General features: G+C 27.2%; 10 protein-coding genes across 10 annotated transcripts; 4 read left to right on the forward strand and 6 right to left on the reverse strand.

Annotated features, from left to right (window-relative positions):
* Window positions 1-230: 230 nt before the first annotated feature.
* Window positions 231-1,355, reverse strand: GSF2 (Gsf2p; the record flags this gene model as incomplete). Its single annotated transcript, XM_011273685.1, has 1 exon — window positions 231-1,355. One exon carries the CDS (start codon window positions 1,353-1,355, stop codon window positions 231-233), a length of 1,125 nt encoding a protein of 374 aa, XP_011271987.1.
* Window positions 1,356-1,761: 406 nt separating this feature from the next.
* RSE1 (U2 snRNP complex subunit RSE1) lies at window positions 1,762-5,133 on the forward strand (the record flags this gene model as incomplete). The annotated part of the gene is made up of 1 exon (XM_011273686.1): window positions 1,762-5,133. The coding sequence occupies one exon, from the start codon at window positions 1,762-1,764 to the stop codon at window positions 5,131-5,133; it is 3,372 nt and encodes a 1,123-aa protein (XP_011271988.1).
* Window positions 5,134-5,234: 101 nt separating this feature from the next.
* On the reverse strand, window positions 5,235-6,005 carry AIM32 (Aim32p; the record flags this gene model as incomplete). The annotated part of the gene is made up of 1 exon (XM_011273687.1): window positions 5,235-6,005. One exon carries the CDS (start codon window positions 6,003-6,005, stop codon window positions 5,235-5,237), a length of 771 nt encoding a protein of 256 aa, XP_011271989.1.
* Window positions 6,006-6,260: 255 nt separating this feature from the next.
* On the reverse strand, window positions 6,261-7,784 carry BN7_5748 (MCT family MFS transporter; the record flags this gene model as incomplete). Its single annotated transcript, XM_011273688.1, has 1 exon — window positions 6,261-7,784. The coding sequence occupies one exon, from the start codon at window positions 7,782-7,784 to the stop codon at window positions 6,261-6,263; it is 1,524 nt and encodes a 507-aa protein (XP_011271990.1).
* A 1,213-nt stretch (window positions 7,785-8,997) lies between these two features.
* Window positions 8,998-10,425, reverse strand: BN7_5749 (MCT family MFS transporter; the record flags this gene model as incomplete). Its single annotated transcript, XM_011273689.1, has 1 exon — window positions 8,998-10,425. The coding sequence occupies one exon, from the start codon at window positions 10,423-10,425 to the stop codon at window positions 8,998-9,000; it is 1,428 nt and encodes a 475-aa protein (XP_011271991.1).
* Window positions 10,426-11,161: 736 nt separating this feature from the next.
* Window positions 11,162-12,382, reverse strand: BN7_5750 (Zinc finger transcription factor YRR1; the record flags this gene model as incomplete). Its single annotated transcript, XM_011273690.1, has 1 exon — window positions 11,162-12,382. One exon carries the CDS (start codon window positions 12,380-12,382, stop codon window positions 11,162-11,164), a length of 1,221 nt encoding a protein of 406 aa, XP_011271992.1.
* Window positions 12,383-12,876: 494 nt separating this feature from the next.
* Window positions 12,877-13,773, forward strand: CBF1 (Cbf1p; the record flags this gene model as incomplete). Its single annotated transcript, XM_011273691.1, has 1 exon — window positions 12,877-13,773. The coding sequence occupies one exon, from the start codon at window positions 12,877-12,879 to the stop codon at window positions 13,771-13,773; it is 897 nt and encodes a 298-aa protein (XP_011271993.1).
* Window positions 13,774-14,491: 718 nt separating this feature from the next.
* Window positions 14,492-15,274, forward strand: BN7_5752 (SDR family oxidoreductase; the record flags this gene model as incomplete). Its single annotated transcript, XM_011273692.1, has 1 exon — window positions 14,492-15,274. The coding sequence occupies one exon, from the start codon at window positions 14,492-14,494 to the stop codon at window positions 15,272-15,274; it is 783 nt and encodes a 260-aa protein (XP_011271994.1).
* A 178-nt stretch (window positions 15,275-15,452) lies between these two features.
* Window positions 15,453-16,472, forward strand: NTA1 (amidase; the record flags this gene model as incomplete). The annotated part of the gene is made up of 1 exon (XM_011273693.1): window positions 15,453-16,472. One exon carries the CDS (start codon window positions 15,453-15,455, stop codon window positions 16,470-16,472), a length of 1,020 nt encoding a protein of 339 aa, XP_011271995.1.
* Window positions 16,473-16,495: 23 nt separating this feature from the next.
* BN7_5754 (uncharacterized protein) lies at window positions 16,496-19,453 on the reverse strand (the record flags this gene model as incomplete). Its single annotated transcript, XM_011273694.1, has 1 exon — window positions 16,496-19,453. One exon carries the CDS (start codon window positions 19,451-19,453, stop codon window positions 16,496-16,498), a length of 2,958 nt encoding a protein of 985 aa, XP_011271996.1.
* Window positions 19,454-20,249: the final 796 nt, after the last annotated feature.

The raw sequence follows: 20,249 nt of genomic DNA on the forward strand, positions 1-20,249 counted from the left end.
ATTGATTTATGTTTTTTGTTAAGTTTACAAAGTTTACATCCAATGTTTTACATTTATTGAGTTTTTATAATGATTGAGACGTTTATTATTATTATTTTTGTTTGTGTTTTTTTATGTCATATAATGTCATTTAATGTATATTCAATAAAAGATACGAAGAATGATGGGAATTACATTACACATCTGTAGAAAACTATTATTAAATGTTAATTATTGTTATTATACACACTTCATTTCTCTTTCTTTAATTCTTTACCTTTATCTTTTCTTCCTTGAACAATTTTTTCAATACGTTCATTTGAAATTAATGGACCATATCTTCTATAATTACGAACATCTTGACCTTTATCTTTTGATTCATTATCTAAATAATATTCATAATTTTCACCAATAATTGCAAACCAATCAAAATTTAATATAAATTTACTTGAATCTAATTCTAAATCTTTTAATGATGTAGTATTATTTAAATCAGATTGGAATCCTTCTCCATCATCTAAGAAAACACCAGGTTCTCTTAATTTTTCAAATAATCCTAATTTACTTGCTTTAACAATTCCACCAACTTGTTTAATTTTAAAATCTTTATAAAATTCTCTATATTCATCTAATGTTGATCTTCTTGTACCTGTCCAACCTAATGCAATTAATTCTAATTTTTTAGCTTCATCTAATTTATCATGTGCAACAATTTTTCTCATTTTAATTGGATTAATAGTATATGGATTGAAAATTCCTAATGAAAGTGCAAAATAAAGAAATGCAATCTTAACAATATGAATTATAAAAAAGAAAATTTGAATTAATTTTGTACTTTGATGTGGTTGAATTTCTGCAAATAAATCTTGAGCTAATTTATCATAATTAAAATGTTGTGCTAAATTTGCAAAAAATCTACTCAATTGATTTGTTAAACAAATACCAGGAGTTGGACTAATAAAATCTGGTAAATCAGTATATAACCAAACCAATAACAATGAAATTATTGAATATGACAAAAAATAATTCTCTTCCCAAATTGGTAAAACTAATTGACCTGGCCAACAATAATCACTAATTTTATCAGATAATTTAACATTCTGGGTTAATTTATCAGCATTATTATCAAATAATAAACCACCATTATCAGTTAAATAACCAGGTGATTTAGAAATTTTAAAACCAATTGGTCTTTGATTATAAAAAATACTTGGTCTAAGACTAATTTTTAATGAATCAAAAATTTTCAACAATTTATCAAATGAATCATTTATAGTAACATTAAAACAATAATCTTTTTCTGAATCATCATTCATACGAACATAGATTTCAAAAACTGCATCTTGAGCATCTAAAACATCAGCTGGATCACTCATTATGAATCAATATCCTAATACCTTATATAACTAACAAAGTAAAGTAATTGATATAAAAAGTATGGAGAAATATGGAGAAATTGTTTTAATTTTATACCATTTGTTTTTTTTTTCCGTACTTTATTGTCGACAAAATGCAAAAATTAAAAAAGAATGTGGGGCCACACGAGGGTCATTTGAGGGACTAGGTGATCAATAGTCTATTAAAAATGGTCTAATGAAGACTCCAAAAGACTAGGTTTGAAATCTTTGAGACTAAAGTGCACATACCATCAAACTTAATATAATGTGTTACCCGGTGTTTTTAGTTTTTATTAAACAGTAATATAAACATGATCTTGAAGTTTTATGTCAAGTCGATACTAATATTGGTGAAAGTACATCTATTGAGGCCATAAAGTAAGAAATGTCTATTGAATCACCACTACACTTGTACAATCTAACCCTTCAAAGACAATCAAATTCTTTAAAATCATGTGTTGGTAATTTTAGTGGTAAAAAAACTCAAGAAATTATAACTGCAACTTCAAATTCTTTAATTGTTTATAAACCAAATGTTGAAACTGGTAAATTGGTTAATTTATTAAATGTTCAAATATTTGCTATCATTAGATCTATGGAAAATTTTAAAATTGCAGGTTCTGGAAAAGATTATTTAGCTATAACTTCAGATTCTGGTAATTTTTCAATATTAGAATTAGATTTAAACAATGGGAAATTTAATACACTGTTTAATGAACCTTATCATAAATCTGGTATAAGGAGATTATCACCAGGTCAAGATCTTGCAGTAGATCCAAAGGGGAGAGCCATATTAGCTACTGCAATAGAGAAGAATAAACTTTGTTATGTTTTCAATAGAGATTTAGATAATAATTTAACTATATCTTCACCTTTAGAAGCAAATAGATCCAAGATTTTAACTTTAACTTCAATTGGTTTAGATGTTGGTTATGAAAACCCCGTATTTGCCACTATAGAAATTGATTATTCAAATTATGAATATATTGAAAATTTAACTGAAGTGGAAAGATTTTTAACATTTTATGAATTAGATTTAGGTTTAAATCATATAGTTAGAAGGAAAACTGAAAAAATTCATGATTCTTCGAATTTATTATTACAAGTTCCTGGTGGTAATGATGGACCATCTGGTGTTTTAGTATGTTCTAAAAATTTAATTTCATATAGAAATTTAATTGGTGATAAAGTTTCTATAAATATACCCAAACTAGAAAATTCATCAAATCAGGATTCATTTATAGTGGCTGGTGTTGTTCATAAGATGAAGAATCAATTTTTCTTTATAGTACAAACTAATCATGGTGATTTATTTAAAATTGAATTATTAGAAGAAGGTTCAATAACTATAAGTTATTTTGATACAATTCCATTAGCTTCATCAATTATAATTTTAAGATCTGGGTTTTTGTATTGTGATAGTGAATATGGATCAAAATTTTTTTATCAATTTGAAAAATTAGGTTCTGAATCACCATTTATTTCTTCTAATGATGAACCAATTGAAGAATTAACATTTGAAAGAACTGAAGAATTGGATAATTTATTATTAGTTGATGTTTTGGATTCATTGAATCCTTTAATCGACTCTAAATTAGTTAATGATGATGCTTTTACCAAAATCTATTCATTATCAGGTGTTAAAGATTCTTCATCTTTAAAAATTTTACAATATGGTTTAAGTATAAATGAAATTGTTGAAAGTGATTTACCAGGGATTGCAAATAAAGTTTGGACAACTAAATTAAACAAAAATGATGAATTTGATAAATATTTAGTTATATCATTTATGGATACTACTTTAGTACTTTCAATTGGTGAAAATGTTGAAGAAATTACAGATTCTGGATTAGCTTTAAATGAAGAAACTATTGGTATACAACAAATTGGTATAAATTCATTAGTTCAAATCCATTCGAATGGGATTAGAAACATTAAAAATGGTGAATTAATTAATGAATGGCAACCTCCTGCAGGTATTAAGATCTTAACAACATCAACAACAAATCGTCAAATTGCAATTGGTTTATCAAATGATGAATTAGTTTATTTTGAAGTTGATGATAGAGATCGTTTAATTGAATATAATGAACGTAAAGAATTAACTTCAAGAATTGTTTCATTATCATTAGGTGATATACCCGAAGGTAGATTAAGATCTCCATTTTTAATTGTTGGTTGTCAAGATTCTACAATAAGAGTATTATCAACAGATCCGGGTTCAACTTTAGAATTATTATCATTACAAGCTTTAAGTTCAATTCCTTTTGATATCTTAACATTATCTATGAATAATCAATTATTTGTTAATATTGGATTAGAAAATGGGGTTTATGTACGTACATTAATTGATGAACAAAATGGTCAATTATCTGATACAAGAATTAAATATTTAGGTAATAAACCTGTTTCATTAAGTAAAATTTCAATATCTGGTGTTAATGTTGTATTAGCATTTTCTAATAAGACATGGATTGTTCATGAAACTAAAAATTCAACATTTAAGATTAATTCATTATTAATAAATCCATTAAAATTTGGATTTATGTTTAATAGTGAAGATTGTATTGATGGTATTGTTGGTGTTTATAAAAAAAATTTAATAATTTTCACAATTGATGATTTAGATAATGATTTTAATATAAATTCAATTCAATTAAAGACAACACCAAAAAATTTATTGAAAAATAATCAAGATATTTTCATTACACAAAATTCATCATCTTTGGGGTTTATTGAAAAATTTGATCAAGAATTAGAATTAAATAAATCTATACAATTATCAGAATCAGAAACTATTATAACTTCCACAATTGTTAAATTTGAATCTAAATCAACTTCATATTTGTTAGTTTCAATTTCTAAAAAACATGATAATGGTTCAAATGAATTCTTCATCAATACATATGATTTAGAATTAAACTTGATACATATAACCAAGATCTCAGATATTGCATATGCTATAACAGAATTCCAAGGGAAAGTTCTTATAGGTATTTCAAATCATTTACGTTTATTTGATATGGGGTTAAAACAATTATTAAGCAAGGCAAATTCTAAGATTGATACCATATCAAAAATTGTTAAAATTGAAACTCAAGGTTATAGAGTCGTTGTGGGGGATATTAGAGAATCAATAACTTTCTTGGTTTATAAACCTAAAAGTAATGAATTTTTAACTTTTACAGATGATATTTTACCACGTCATATAACAAGTATAAAGATGTTAGATTATAATACAGTTATTGGTGGTGATAAATTTGGGAATTTATTTATATTAAGAGCTAGTGAAGAATCTTCAAAAATAAGTGATACAAATTCAACTTTTTTAATTACAAAGGATAAATTTTTAAATGGTGCACCTTTTAAATTAATGAATTTATGTAATTTTTTCATTGAAGATATACCAACTTCTTTTGCAAAAGGTTCATTTACAATTGGTGGTAAAGATCTTATCATATATACTGGATTACAAGGTACAGTAGGGGCATTAATCCCATTATTAACAAAATCAGATATTAAATTTTTTATAAATTTAGAAAAACAAATGAGATTGCATAAACCTGATTTATTAGGTCGTATGAATTTAAAATATAGAGGTTATTATCAACCAGTTAAAAATGTTATTGATGGTGATTTAATTGAATTATTTAATACATTATCTGAATCAACTAAAGTTGAAATTTCAAATGAATTAGATAAAACACCAAGAGAAATTTCTAAAAAAATTGATGAAATTAGATTTACTTCAATCTAATCTAACTTATAAATAGAACTGTATTATATCATAACTAATAAATAATTTTGCATGTAATGACTATATACATATATATATACAAGATAGCTAGCTTCTCACAATTATTGATACCTTCCTCTAAACAAATCTTTAAAAATCTCATTACCCAATATCGTATGTTTAACAATTGGATCAACATGATCAACTTCAACTCTACCATACCAAACACCAAGACCTTCTTTATCGAAATAAACAACATTCCCAGCATAAGCATGTCCACCAATATGTGATACAATACCAACTTTAATACCCCCAGGGTTTGTTTCCTTGTTATATAATAACCCATGATGTCCCAAGACATGTTCAAATTCTTTTTTCAGAATTGGTGCAATTAATCCACATCGTATATCTCTTTGAGCATGACCACATATGAAAATATATTGATTTTCATTTGATAAACCTTGATCTGGTGTATTTGTTGGTGTTAAATTTTGTGTCATGAATTCTGGAATGTTTTGAGTGATTTTATGCCATTTATTATCAGGAAATATAAGTACATCACCTTTAGGATCATCAATTTGAATATTTGAAATCATAATTGGATACATTGGATCTAATGCAGTTTTTTTTGAACTTGAGAATTCTGAAAGTAATGAACCTGGAATTAATTCAACTTTTGAAGGCCATTCAGTTGCTGGAATGGTTGTGGGTATTAAAACATGTTTATAAGTTGGTGATTTAGTATTTAATAATGGTTTATCATAATTTATTGGATGTGATTCTGGATATGAACATTGACATGCTATTGGTGTGATTGAAGGTTTGGGTATACTGGGTACTAAGTTATACCTCTGTTTGATTGTGACTCTAAAGAGTATTGGAGAAGGTCTCATATAAACGTCACAATGGATTGATTCTTTTATTGAGTTTCGGTTGAATGAGATTAACGGTATTAACTTGGTGGGAATGATTTCACTTATATATTTTTTCAAAACTTATTTAACCGAAGTGGACGTTTCAAATACCCGCCGACCGAAACGCGGATGAACATCTATAAAAGGGAATCAATAGGACCGATAAAACAAAATACAAAGCGTTAAAGCCATTGATTGATCTTATATTTAAAGTATATATATAGCTTTAATTTATTAAAATTTACACATCTTGAAACCAACACAAGCATGTCTTGATATCAAATAACAAAGAATACCTGCAACATTCATCATACCTGAATATATAATAAAATTATTATAATTCCCAATAGAACCTTTACCAATGATAGCACCACCAATTGGTATAGCAGTAAGCATTGTAAATGAAACAATTAAATACATTGTACTATACCTTTTCCCAAATTGATCAGTTCTTGAGATTTGTCCACAACAAACTGGTGATAATGATAATACAGAACCTGAACAAAATCCATACAATGCAGAATATGCATAAAGAACTTTTAAACTATAACCAAATGGTAACCACATTGTGAAACTTACTAGGACAGTACCCACAAGTGTTAATATGGCAACGTTAAATCTTCCTAAGAATTTATCTGCTATATATCCAGGAATATAACGACCCAAGATACTTGTTGTATTAACCACAGTGACTAATAGATATGAAGTTTCTTCTTTAAAACCTCTTTTGATTGCATATGATGGATAATAAACTGAGCATACAATTAATGAAGATTCAACAAGTGCTATTGCTAATGCACAAAATATGAATTTAATTTCAAATAATGATTTATAATCCAGAACATCAGAGATATAAATTTTGAACAAATCTTTAGAAGATAGTGGTTTATTATTATCTTCTAGCGTATTAGTTACTTGATCTGAGTTGTCTGCCTGTTGCTCTTTTTCTAATTCCTTCTTTGTGGAGATTCTTTCTCTTGCAAATAATATTGAACATAAAAAGCATCCCATACACATAAATCCTAAAATTCTCATTGCCCATGCAAATCCAACTTTTGGATATAAAGATCTGAGCATTAGCGGCATAACAATTCCACCAACAGAACCACCAATTGTAGCAATACTAACAGCAGTAGCTCTTTTTTTCTTAAAGTAATGAGATACAACACCAACTAATGGAGAAATCAACATTCCTAAACCTAATCCAACAACCACACCTAATGCCAAAACAAATTGATAAACAGTTTGACAATTCCCCGTTGCCATTAATCCACCAGTGAATAATAGGGAACCCAAGATTAATAAAGTTCTTGTACCATTTCTATCAAAGAATACACCAGCAAATATACCAAAAAAATATGCAATAAACAAATTTATTGAAAAAATCCATGATAATGAAGATGATGAGACATCAGCCAATTGATGAGTACCAACATAAGCTTGAATAGCACCTATTGAATTCAAAAGACCAAAAACAGGGACTAATCCCATAAAAGAACCAAATACAACAAGATATGCTTTCAATCCACCTTCAGGGAATTCTAAATCTTCATGAACAATAGTAATTTCTGAGCTTGAAACTTCTTGTGTACCATTGTTATTCAAATTTTCTAGTTCAATACCACTAGTTTCACGTCTCAGAGTGAATCCAGAACCTGTAGCGGCTGATTCATTTGGTGATAATCCTTCAAATGTTGTTTCTTTATAGTCATTCTTAACTTTTGTCAGTTGAGGGAATTTCAATACTTCGTCTTTCATCGCGTGAATTTAGATCCAGTTGATATGAAAACATGGTTGATAGTTAATTGAACTCATTGGCGGATGATTTGACTCTTAAATATTGAATATTTTAAGCTTTATAATTTTATGATATTTAAGGGTTTTCGTTACCGATATGACAGAAAAATTGAAAGCTTGGAAAACTCCATACAATTGCATACACGGCATTTGATCAATGAATGGCACAATTCACGGTAAAATGAACAATTATACGATTCATGAAAGAAGACATGTTATTAAATGGAAATGGTTATAATGCACTGGTTCTTTTGTTTGAGACCTTGGTAGCCGTTGCGTTGAATGGGATATCATACTATATTTTTGATTTAAACCAAAACACCCCATATATTATACATACAATCTTTGCATTTCTATCTTGTTATATCATTCAGATCACAATTAATATTTCAGATTGTTCTCAACATTTCTCGTAATTCTTCTAATTTAGTGTTAAATATTATCTTCATATATAATACATCTGCAATACTTCTATGTAATCCAATTAATACATTAATTGAAATCAAGCATGGAATCTTGACATAATTGAGTCAAGAATTGATTATAAAGTTGATATCTTGAACAAAATATTATATATTATAATCGATATAATATATAATATATAATTGACCAATATATATAACAGCCTGCGATGCTGGGATCCTGATGGAAGATTTTGTAATCATATGCATGGTTCACCAAGTGATCACCAGCTAATATTTATATGATATTGGATCAGTATAATATAGTATTATAATCTAGGATCTTTTGGGTCTCTGAATGGATTATCAACCGATATATACACACACAGTATCTTTAAGATTAAACAATATCTTGAACGTAAATGAATTTAAAATTTGTAACTAATTATTGAATACGTCTTTCCCAGTTAATTTATTTAACCGATATTGTGAGGGTTTAAATACCCGACACTAGCTTAAAATGCGGATCAACATCAAACATCTGTAAAAAGGGAAACAATACGATCGATAAAATCAAATACAATTCTGTTAAATTAAGCTATATAATTGATGATTTTATATTAATACTTAATAACATCTAGCAGAGCTTGTTAAAGCTATAATGTTGATAAATATTAAAATTTACACAATTTAAATCCAACACAAGCATATCTTGAAATTAAATAACAAAGAATACCTGCAACATTCAAAAGACATGAATAAATTATAAAATTTTAATTATTATAATTGACAATAGAACCTTTACCAATGATTGCCCCACCAATTGGAATAGCCGCAAGCATTGTAAATGAAACAATCAAATACATTGTACTATATCTTTTCCCAAATTGATCAGTTCTTGAAATTTGTCCACAACAAACTGGTGATAATGATAATACAGAACCTGAACAAAATCCATACAATGCAGAATATGCATAAAGAACTTTTAAACTATGACCAAATGGTAACCACATTGTAAAACTAACAAGGACAGTACCGATAATTGTTAATATAACAACATTAAAACTTCCCAAGAATTTATCTGCTATATAACCTGGAATATAACGACCTAAAATTCCTGTTGTATTGACAATAGTGACTAATAAATATGAAGTTTCTTCTTTAAAACCTCTTTTGATTGCATACGAGGGGAAATAAACTGAACATACAACTAAAGAAGATTCAACAAGTGCAATTGCTAATGCACAAAATAAAAATTTAATTTCAAATAATGATTTATAATCCAAGACATCAGATATATAAATTTTGAATAAATCTTTAAGAGAAGAATTATTATCTTCTGAAAGACGTACGTCTTCATTTAAAGTTTGATCATTTTCTAATTCCTTTTTTGCAGAAATTCTTTCTTTTGCAAATAATATTGAACATAAGAAACATCCCATACACATAAAAGCTAAAATTCTCATAGCCCATGCAAACCCAACTTTTGAATATAAAGATCTAAGCATCAAAGGCATAACTATCCCACCAACAGAACCACCAATTGTAGCAATACTAACAGCAGTAGCTCTTTTTTTCTTAAAATAATGAGATACAACACCAACTAATGGAGAAATCAACATCCCCAAGCCTAATCCAACAACAACACCTAAAGCTAAAACGAATTGATAAACAGTTTGACAATTCCCTGTTGCCATTAATCCACCAGTGAATAATAAAGAACCCAAGATTAATAAAGTTCTTGTACCATTTCTATCAAAGAACACACCAGCAAAAATACCAAAGAAATATGCAATAAATATATTAATTGAAAAAATCCAGGATAAAGAAGAAGTAGAAACATTAGCTAATTGATGAGTACCAACATAAGCTTGAATAGCACCAATAGAATTAACAAGACCAAACACCGGGACCAATCCCATAAATGAACCAAATACAACAAGATATGCTTTTAATCCACCTTCAGGAAATTCTAAATCTTCATGAACAATACTAATATCTGAATTTGAAACTTCTTGAGTACTATCACCATTATTTCTATAATTTTCTAATTCAATGGAATTACCTTCATGTCTTAAATTAAATCCAGAACCTATAGCTGAAGCTGTCGATTTTAAATTTTCAAAAGTTGTTTCTTTAATTTGACCACTAGTATAAATTTTTGTCAGTTGTGAGTTTCTCAAAACCTCTAATTCTTTCATAATGTAAATATAAATCCAATTTATATATAGTTATTAACTATATTCTTATAATATGATGTTGATTAAAATTAATTAAGCTGGATAAGTATAATCATTCATATATTGGCCAGTTTTTTAAAAATTAAGCGGGTGTTAAACTTAGCTAGTTTGGAGTCTGAACGTCGCTCATTTATATATGTTCAAACTTCTTAACGCAGACGTTGAAATAAATTTGTACAATTTACCACTGACTCATGATGGAGTCCTGACTCATATCGTTAATTATACCTAATATCGCAGGACGCAGGCTTTTTGTGCCTACATTAAAAATATCTATAAACGAAAAAAAGAACGAGCGATGCTTAAATTCGATAAACGAGAGATGCTTAAACGAGGAATCATGATTCATGAATATTTGAAATTGGTCGTGAATATCGATCAATATTTCTAGCTCTAAGATATCATTGGATTAATCTTTTTAAAAAAAACATGCGTCTAATAATATGTCATCAATTAACTGGGCAAAATCGATCAATGGCATGTAATTGATAATTAAGAACAAAATAAAGGTTAAGCTCATGAGTCATGAATTTCAAATCTTTGTACATCTTTGTAGCTGTCATGTTGAAAATTTCCATCCAAAAAGATTCTGATGTGACCGGTCAGACTTTATTGAAACTCGTACAGCTACATGATAAAATGGTTGTATGAACTAAAAAATATCATTCAGCAAAAAACACACAGAAAAAACTTGTTCTTATCTTGTATCATTCAAACAATTCCAGATTGTTTTCAACATTTCTCGTTCTTCTAAAGTTTTATCTTCATATAATACATCAATATTTTTATGTAATCCAATTGCAATTGCAAAATCTTGACATAATTGAATCAAGAAATAAAGATCAATTTCATTCATATCTTGAACAAATAATCTATATGAATTAACCAAAATAACAGCTTGTAATGCCGGGATGGAAGATCTTGTAATCAGTTCACCAAATCCTAATGATGCATCAATATATAATATTAATTTATTTTCTGGATCTGTAAATGGTGTATCTTTATAAACTGATGTAATTTTTAAAATTGTTAAAATTATAGCTAATTGTAAAAAATCTTGAATTTCACGCTTAGGGTCAATTTGAATTTTTTTATCAATTTTATTAAACATCTTGTTAAATGAATTTAAAATTTGTGATTGTGATATAATTTGTAAATTTTTAAAAAAATTTGAATTGAAAAAATAATTTATATGATATTCAATAATTTCAAATGATGGTAAATAATTAATTAATAATTGATCTAAGAAAATTTCTTTATATTTTTTATCATTATTAATTTTTAATGTTAACATTGGTGTTAATGGTGAATTAAATTTTGGTGGAATTGTAATTATAGAATCATCTAATGAACGGATTCTAGAAACAATAGATTTTAATAATAAATTTGATAATTGTTTAGCAATAGTATCTTCTTTATTACCTTGTGAATTTGCTTGAATTGAAGTTGTTGATGATGGAGTTAATGGATTATTTGAACTTGGTGATGCAGTACTTCCACCACTTAGGTCATCATGTGTTGAATTATGACCATTATTTGTACTTGAACCACTATTATTATTATTATTACCTTCACCATTAAATTTTCCATATTGTTCTTTTAATAATGTAATATTTTTAATTAATAAATCATTTTCTTTCTTTAATGATTTAATTTCTTCATAAATTTGATTTTCACTTGAAATAATTTGAATCCATGGTGATGTTGAATATGTACATTGATCTTGTAAATTTTTTTTAATACAATTTTCACAAATTGGTTTTTTATGATCACATTTAATTTTACGTCTTCTACATTCTGTACATGACAGTGTAATTTTTTGTCTTTTGGAATACTTATCTTTTTCTTTATCTTCTTTTCTCTTGTTACTCTGAGGAGCTGGTGAGTTTGAACCTGAATCTTCTGCTTTATTTGACATGATTTATTAATTGAAGTATAACCTTTTTTCTTTTGAATGAACAGTGAACACCGAACAGCTAATGGATATATGTCCAACTAAACTCTTGAAATGGAACCTTTTGGAATAGCGCTAAAACGGAGATTTCTTCAAATAACACTGAAGCAGCACAAAAATAACACACCAGAACTATCTCCTTATTACAGATCCTTGGAATTCAACCTTGTCCAAACCTTCAACACCAATTCAATTGTTTTCTAATTATCACCAGATTTCAGTTCAACAAAAACAATTGCACACTCGAATTCCGACCAAAAATTGAGTCACATGACTAAAACATCACCTGACTTTTCAAACCGGATTTCATTTTTTTTTTTTTTTTTAAATTTTTTTTGTTTTTTTTTATAAAAGGTCAAAATTTTCATCAAATTCACGTGGAAATCACGATTTTAATCACACTTTGAATCCTCCCAAAAGGTAAACAAATAATCAATAATAGTCAAAGTGTAAACACAATGCAAGTTAATAAAAGATCTGGTGAAGACATTGATCATTCTCATGTCAAGAGACAAGCTCAAAAGGAAACATCTGTTGCTGAAGCTGCTTTAAAATATGATTCTCCTAAAAATGGTGATTCTAATAATAATTCAAATAAAGATACTTCAAAAGATTCAAGTATAGCTATAGATTCTGAATTATTATCTCATCAATCAACTTCTTTTAATGAAAATGCAGATGATGAAAATGATAAAAATGATAATGATGCCTCTGCTCAAGAAAAAGATGATGAAGGTGTTAATGCTAATGATGATAATAATGATGGTGATAATGATAATTCAAATACCGGTAATAATGGAGATGAACGTACTCATGCTCGTTTAAGTGAACAATTGACAAACTATAATGCATTATCAAATGATTCTACAAATCAAAGAGATTCAAATGATGAAGATAATGAACAACAACAACAACAATCTTCAAATGTTACTCAACAATCTCCACCAAGTTCAAATACAAGTCAACAATCACCAGAACAATCAACTACTCAAATACTTCATCAAAGTTCTGAAAAACCTTTAGCAGGATCTGATGAATGGCATAGAATTAGAAAAGATAATCATAAAGAAGTTGAAAGACGTAGAAGAGAAAATATAAATTCTGGTATTAAAGAATTATCAACTTTATTACCAACTCAAGATACAAATAAATCACAAATTTTACAAAGAGCTATTGAATATATTAAAAGATTAAAAGAAAATGAAAATAATAATATTGAAAAATGGACTTTAGAAAAATTATTAACTGATCAAGCTATTGCTGAATTAACTGCTTCAAATGAAAAATTAAAAGCTGAATTAGAAAGAGCTTATAGAGAAGTTGAACATTGGAAAAAAGCTTCATCTTCAAAATAAGGTGTTTTCTTTGAGTACTAATGGTGGTTGAATGTCAATGTTTTGTGGTTTTATTATAATTTTGATTTGTGGTGATTATTTTTTTTTGTTTTAATTATATGATATTTATGTACTATATATTATACTCTTTAATATTAATGTTTTGTTTAAATTTTTGAACAATTGAAGCTGCTGACTAGCAAGTAGGATATAGATTAAACCATATTCATGTATATATTTCGTTAGTAATCAACAATCCATGAAAAATTAGAGTTAAAGATAAAGATATAATAATATCCACTACACTGATTACTAATTATGCATCGTTGAAAGTCCACAATAAACTAACGTACAAAGACCCTTGATCCTTTGATAAACATTAATATAAGATCGTATAATCTGAAAACACGAGAATTCATTGAAACCTTTATGCAGTGTTGTACTTTAATTACTAATTATCATCATCCACGCTTTTAAGACGGATTATAATTTATCAAAAACCTCAATTTGGTTAACTATTGAAATAGAAATGATAGATATGCTTCAACACATAAGGATTTTTGAGGGATATATAACTTGAGCTTATAAATAACAAGGTTGATTTGTCAGAACAAAGTATACACTTCTTGATATCATGACTTTGAGTTATATATGATCAAGTATATAAAGTAGATGAAATGTAGTCGAATATGGCCCAAGTGTAATGCTTAAAGACTATCAAAAGCTAGTATAATCAATAATGGGTAAAACTTATTTCGTCACAGGTGTTAATCGTGGTATTGGATTCGAAATTGTGAAACAATACCTTGAATTAGATTCAACGAATGTTGTCATTGGTACTGTTCGTGATCCATCAAAAGCTATTGAATTACAAGAATTATCCAAAAAACATAAAGGTCAATTACATATCATTCAATTAGAAATTAGTGATCCAAATTCAATCAAATCAATTGATGATCAAATTGAATCAATTGTTGGTGAAACTGGTATTGATGTTTATATTGCAAATGCTGGATATTCAGGTAAAGGTTCATCAAAGGCAATCTTAGAATTAGAAAGACAAATTTGGATTAATCATTATATTGTTAATGTTCTTGGTCCAATTGAAGTTTTAAAACAAATTAAACCATACTTATTACTCAACCCAACAAGACAAATCATTTTAGTTTCAAGTATTGCAGGTTCACTAAGTCAAAATAATTCAATTTCTTCAGGTCCATATGGTCAAAATAAAGCATCGTTAAATCATGTTTCAATCACATTATCACATGAATTATCACCAGATGGATTCACTGTGGTTGCAATTCATCCAGGTCTTGTTGATACTGATAGTTGTAAAGCAATTTTAGATGAATTTGTTGAATATAAACCTGAATTGAAACAAGTATTAGAAACTTTACCATTAGATCATATTTCACCAGAAACAAGTGTTAAAAATTTGATTAAAAATGTGTTTGAACCTTTGAAAAAAGAACAAAATGGTAAATTTTTAAACTATGATGGTACTGAATTACCATGGTGATTCATTGTGTATAACTATATAGCTGATTGGAATGAAATATTTGAGTTTTGTTTGTTTTTGTATGTGTTGATGGTAGTTGATAAAGACCACGAAAAAGTTAAATTGAAAGAGATCGGTCTACCAAAAACTTCACCAAAACCACAAAATCTCATAGTAACCAAAACCACCACCCAGTACAATGACAAAACTAAGAATAGCACTCCTTCAATTAAACCCAATAATCCATCAAATCGAAGAAAACATTCAAAGAGCCAACACAATCCTATCAAAATTACCAACTTCTAAACCAATAGATTTATTAATATTACCAGAATTTGCATTCACAGGTTATAATTTCCCAAATCCAAAAGCAATATCATCACATTTAGAAGACTTGAAAAACCCAGGTCCTTCAATAACATGGGCTCAATCAACTTCACAAAGATTAAATTGCTTTACTGTGCTTGGTTATCCACAAATTTCTAATAAAAAGACATTTAATTCAGCTATTGTGATTAATCCACATGGAGAAATTATTCATAATTATAATAAATCATTCTTGTATGATACAGATGAAACATTTGGTGCTCAAGAAGGTGAAGGTTTTAAAACTTTGGAATTAAATGGTATCAAGACAAGTATTGGGATTTGTATGGATTTAAATCCTTATAAATTTAAAGAACCTTTCCAAAAATTTGAATTTTCAAATCATTGTTTAGATGAAGAGGTTAAATTAATTATATGTCCAATGGCTTGGTTACATTCTACAAGTCCAAGTATAAATGATTCACTTAACCAAGAGGAAAAATTAAAAGAATCCAAAAAAATCCAAGATCAAATTGCCAATACAAAACAACAATATGAGATTAATGATGATCAAAACAATCAAATTACAGATTATGAAGAACTAAAAGAATTTACCGAATTAAAAAACCCAGATTTTAATAACTTAAACTATTGGATCCTTAGATTTTTCCCCTTTATGAATCATATAATGAAATCATCATGGTTTCAATCCAAGGCAACAGTATTATTTTGTAATAGATCAGGTATTGAAGATGATGTTTTATTTGGTGGTACTAGTTCAATCGTACAATTTAATGGTAGTAAAGGTTTAGTTGGTTATAATTCAATAGATTTGAAGAATAAAAGTGTTGATGTCTTGGGAAGTTTAGGGAAAGGTAATGAAGGTTTATTATATAGAGAAGTTGATGTATAAAAAAATTAAAAGTACACATATATTTACATAATTATTTTATTTCTTTGATTTTCGAATTTATCTAATCTTTCAAATTCTTTTTCTGGATCCATTTCAATTTTTGGTAAATCTTTTAATCCTTCATTATTATCTTTACCTTTATCAACCTCTTGAACTTTACCATCTTGATGCTCAACACCTTGAACAACACCCGTATCATCTTCATCATCCATAGGTTTTGGTTTTGGTCTTTCAATAACACCAGGGACTTCACCTTTATTTAAAATTTTTGGTTTAGGAGAATCTTCATCAAATTTTTCAATAATTTCATTTTTTAATAATCTGGTTAATTCTTCATTAATTTTAAATTTTTCTGAATCAGAATTTGATTTCTTTAATTTTGATTCTAATTCTTGTTTTTTAATTTCAACATCTGGTTCAAAATTTTCAATTTGAACTTTTTTCAAAATTGTTTTATATGATTCACCAATTTTATTAAATTCAATAACCTTTGTATCTGTTTCTGAAGTTTTTTCATATCCTAATGAATTATAATCAACTTTATTTTGATATTCTTTATGTAATTGTTCAATCATAATTGTTTGTAATAATTCTTTATCAAATCTAATTTTTTGATTTATAAAATTTTCATCTTCTAATTTTGATATAAAAAAATCCTTTCTCATACTTGGAAATGATCTTGTCATAATTAACCTTTCCAAATAATAATCTTTATCAACTGAAGACAAACTTTGATCTCTTAAAATTTCTTTTTCTTTTTCTCTAATTAATGTTATATCCCAAGTTTTTGCATATTCAAATAAAATTTCATCATCTTGTTCTAATAATTTAATAACATCTTGTTCTGTAATTAAATTATTATCTCTTCTTTTATCTTCATCTCTTACAATATTTGAAATCTTCCCTGATTGGATCCATAATCTTAATTGTGGTAAATAATGATAACCTTGATATTCATTAGTTAAAGTTTTTTGTTGTTTATATTCATCTAATAATATAGAACTAATATTATTTGGTATAAACACGGGGATTTTTTCATGAAATGATCTTTTTAATGGTGATAAATCTTTCATTGATATGAAATGATCATTACGACAATTAAAAATTTGTAATTTATAATTAATATCATATTTTTCCTCAGATGTTTTCCCTGTGATTAATCTTCCAGTGGAACGTTGAGATTCTCTTTGAAATTGTCTTAATTGTTTATATAATTCTGGATTAACTTTAATTAATTCTCTCATTGTTTCTTTATCAAGATCATCATAAATTCCATCAAATGCATTAGGATCAACATGTTTTAATTCTTCACCTTTTTGCATTAAATTCTTATAATCATTTTCATATTTCCTTGGTAAATCAGATGGACTTACCGCAAGAGCAGTAATATCAATAAATAATCCAGTATCAACATCAATAAATCTTGCATCTATATGATTATTATTATTTCCTTTTAATCTATGAGTTAAAGAATTTGTAACATCAATAAAATATCTCCCCAATCCAATATTTGGATCCTCTATAACTAAAGTTCCATTATATAATTCTGAAAATTTTGCAAAATCTTGAAAGGGCATTTGAACATCTAAATCATCATCCCAAGGGAAATTTAATCCATTAAAATCATATGATAATAATTGACCATGAGCTAACCAACTTATCAACCCGGAGTTAGAAGTTAATTTAAACCAATTTTGTAATAATCTTGATAAAATTATTGAACGATCATGTTGATTTATATCACCTGAAAAAAATCTCCAATCAAAATGACCACCTTGTAAATGATTTGTTGTACGACTTAACAGGACTTCTCTGAAATATTTTTCAATAAATAATTCTTTTGTTTGAAGGGATGATTTTAATGAATTTGTGAAAATTTCTTGATGTTTTGATTGTGGTTTGTCATTGGTTCTTAAATAATTTGGGGCATCAAATATGAATTGTGATTGATTTAATTCTAGGGTGAATTGATCTAATGGTAATTTTGGTGAATGATTAGGGAGCTTGGGACCAATTGTGGATAACATTGAATTTAATTCATTTTTAGGATCAATGAATATATCTTTTGAATCTTGATCTGTAGACTGTTGATTTTGTACGAATGATTTTTTATAATTTTGAATCATCTTGTTTCTTAATAAGCCAAATTCTTGTTTATCAGTTTTTCCTTCATTTGATAAAGTTTCAAATTGTAAATTACCATTTGGAGTTAAAAAAGTTAAAGAAATTGGAGATTGAGCTTCACTATAAAGAAAAGATTTTGATTGTAATGCCTTAACATCAGGTCTTGATTTTAAATGATTTTTAAAGATTCTAAAACCTGGTTGAAATTCAGAATTATCATCATTACAATATGAATATTTTTGTAATTGATGTTTTGTTGGTCTTTTTTTAATTCTTCTTGGTTTCTTTTTTGGACCATTTTCTGGTTGTTGTTGTTGATCATCCTCAAATTGTTCAACAAATGTTCCTTTAATTTTTTCTTCTAATTCTTTTTGTAATTCTTTATTAAAATAATTTGTACAAACATATGAACAATCAGGTTTAAAATTTTGAGGTAAATTTATTAATTTATTTAAACTTGAACCTAAATCAGTCCAATCATACCAACTAAATGGTAATTTAATCTTGGATAAATCATTATTTGATTGAAATTTTTCATTTATATGATTTAAATATATACCTATTGATAATCTTGGATCAAAAGTATAAGTTTTAGATTGACCATTATATAAATAATCAGGTATAAAATAATTTGTTGAAATATTTGTACTTAATTTATTATCTCTAACAAAACTCAAGTCTAAATTTTTATTCTTGAGATCAGTTGGAGTTTGAATATATGATTTTAAACTTGTTAAAGCAATTATTCTTTGTTTATCATATTTTAATATTGATAATAAACCTAGGTTTGCAGATATTATGAGTAGCAGAACTATAACTAGTCTAGTTTTCTTGAAGAACATTCTTTTTAGAGTCATTAGTAGCAGTAGTAGTAGCAAAGAGCAGCAATAATATAATACTTTTGAATATGATCTAGTTTTCAGTTTTATATTTGATTATCTGTTTTGTATATGCAGCGGTTAATTAAAACCCAAGCGAGAGGTTTGTAAAGCAGCAATGATGATGAAAGTCAGTCTGGTTCTAATCAAATGATTGTGATGATGGTTTAGTAATAGTGATATTTCTAGCAGTATCTATGAATCTCTTTATATCTTTGTCTTTATGGTTTATATTTGTTTACCATGATTTGGTGTTTTAGTGAAAATTATTGTCGTGTGCCTGAAGGCTGAAATCGAGAAAAGTATGCAACTTATTTGGCTGTGTAATGGGTAATAAATAATAAGGTAATAAGCCTAATAAGGGCGTAGTCAATAAGAGAAGACAGTAGAAGAAAGGATATTAATATTATAGAATTATATAGTCAATTTAGTTTTAATCATTATATTATAGATTGTTCGTATTATGTTGTATCGGTTATATGCAACAAGCAATAAGCTTAAAATCAAACATTGAAACCAACGCGCCAACGCGATCAGATAAGAGACTATTGCACTAGACATATTAAAGAGAGACAAGCTGTGTATTATATTGTATTAGTATATTATATCATATCCCATCACAATATAATCCATCTAGAATATCCACTATAATTAATTATAAATTACTGCATGGCAGGTTGATTATAGTTGATCTTCTTCCATTACCTTGATCATCATATTCATCATCTTCTTCTTCTTCTTCCAATAACCAACTAGTAAAATAAAATAAAATCAA

Source organism: Wickerhamomyces ciferrii, contig 00231 (assembly GCF_000313485.1).
Source record: "Wickerhamomyces ciferrii WGS project CAIF00000000 data, strain NRRL Y-1031 F-60-10, contig 00231, whole genome shotgun sequence".
In the NCBI taxonomy this organism is placed as follows: domain Eukaryota; kingdom Fungi; phylum Ascomycota; class Saccharomycetes; order Phaffomycetales; family Wickerhamomycetaceae; genus Hansenula; species Hansenula ciferrii.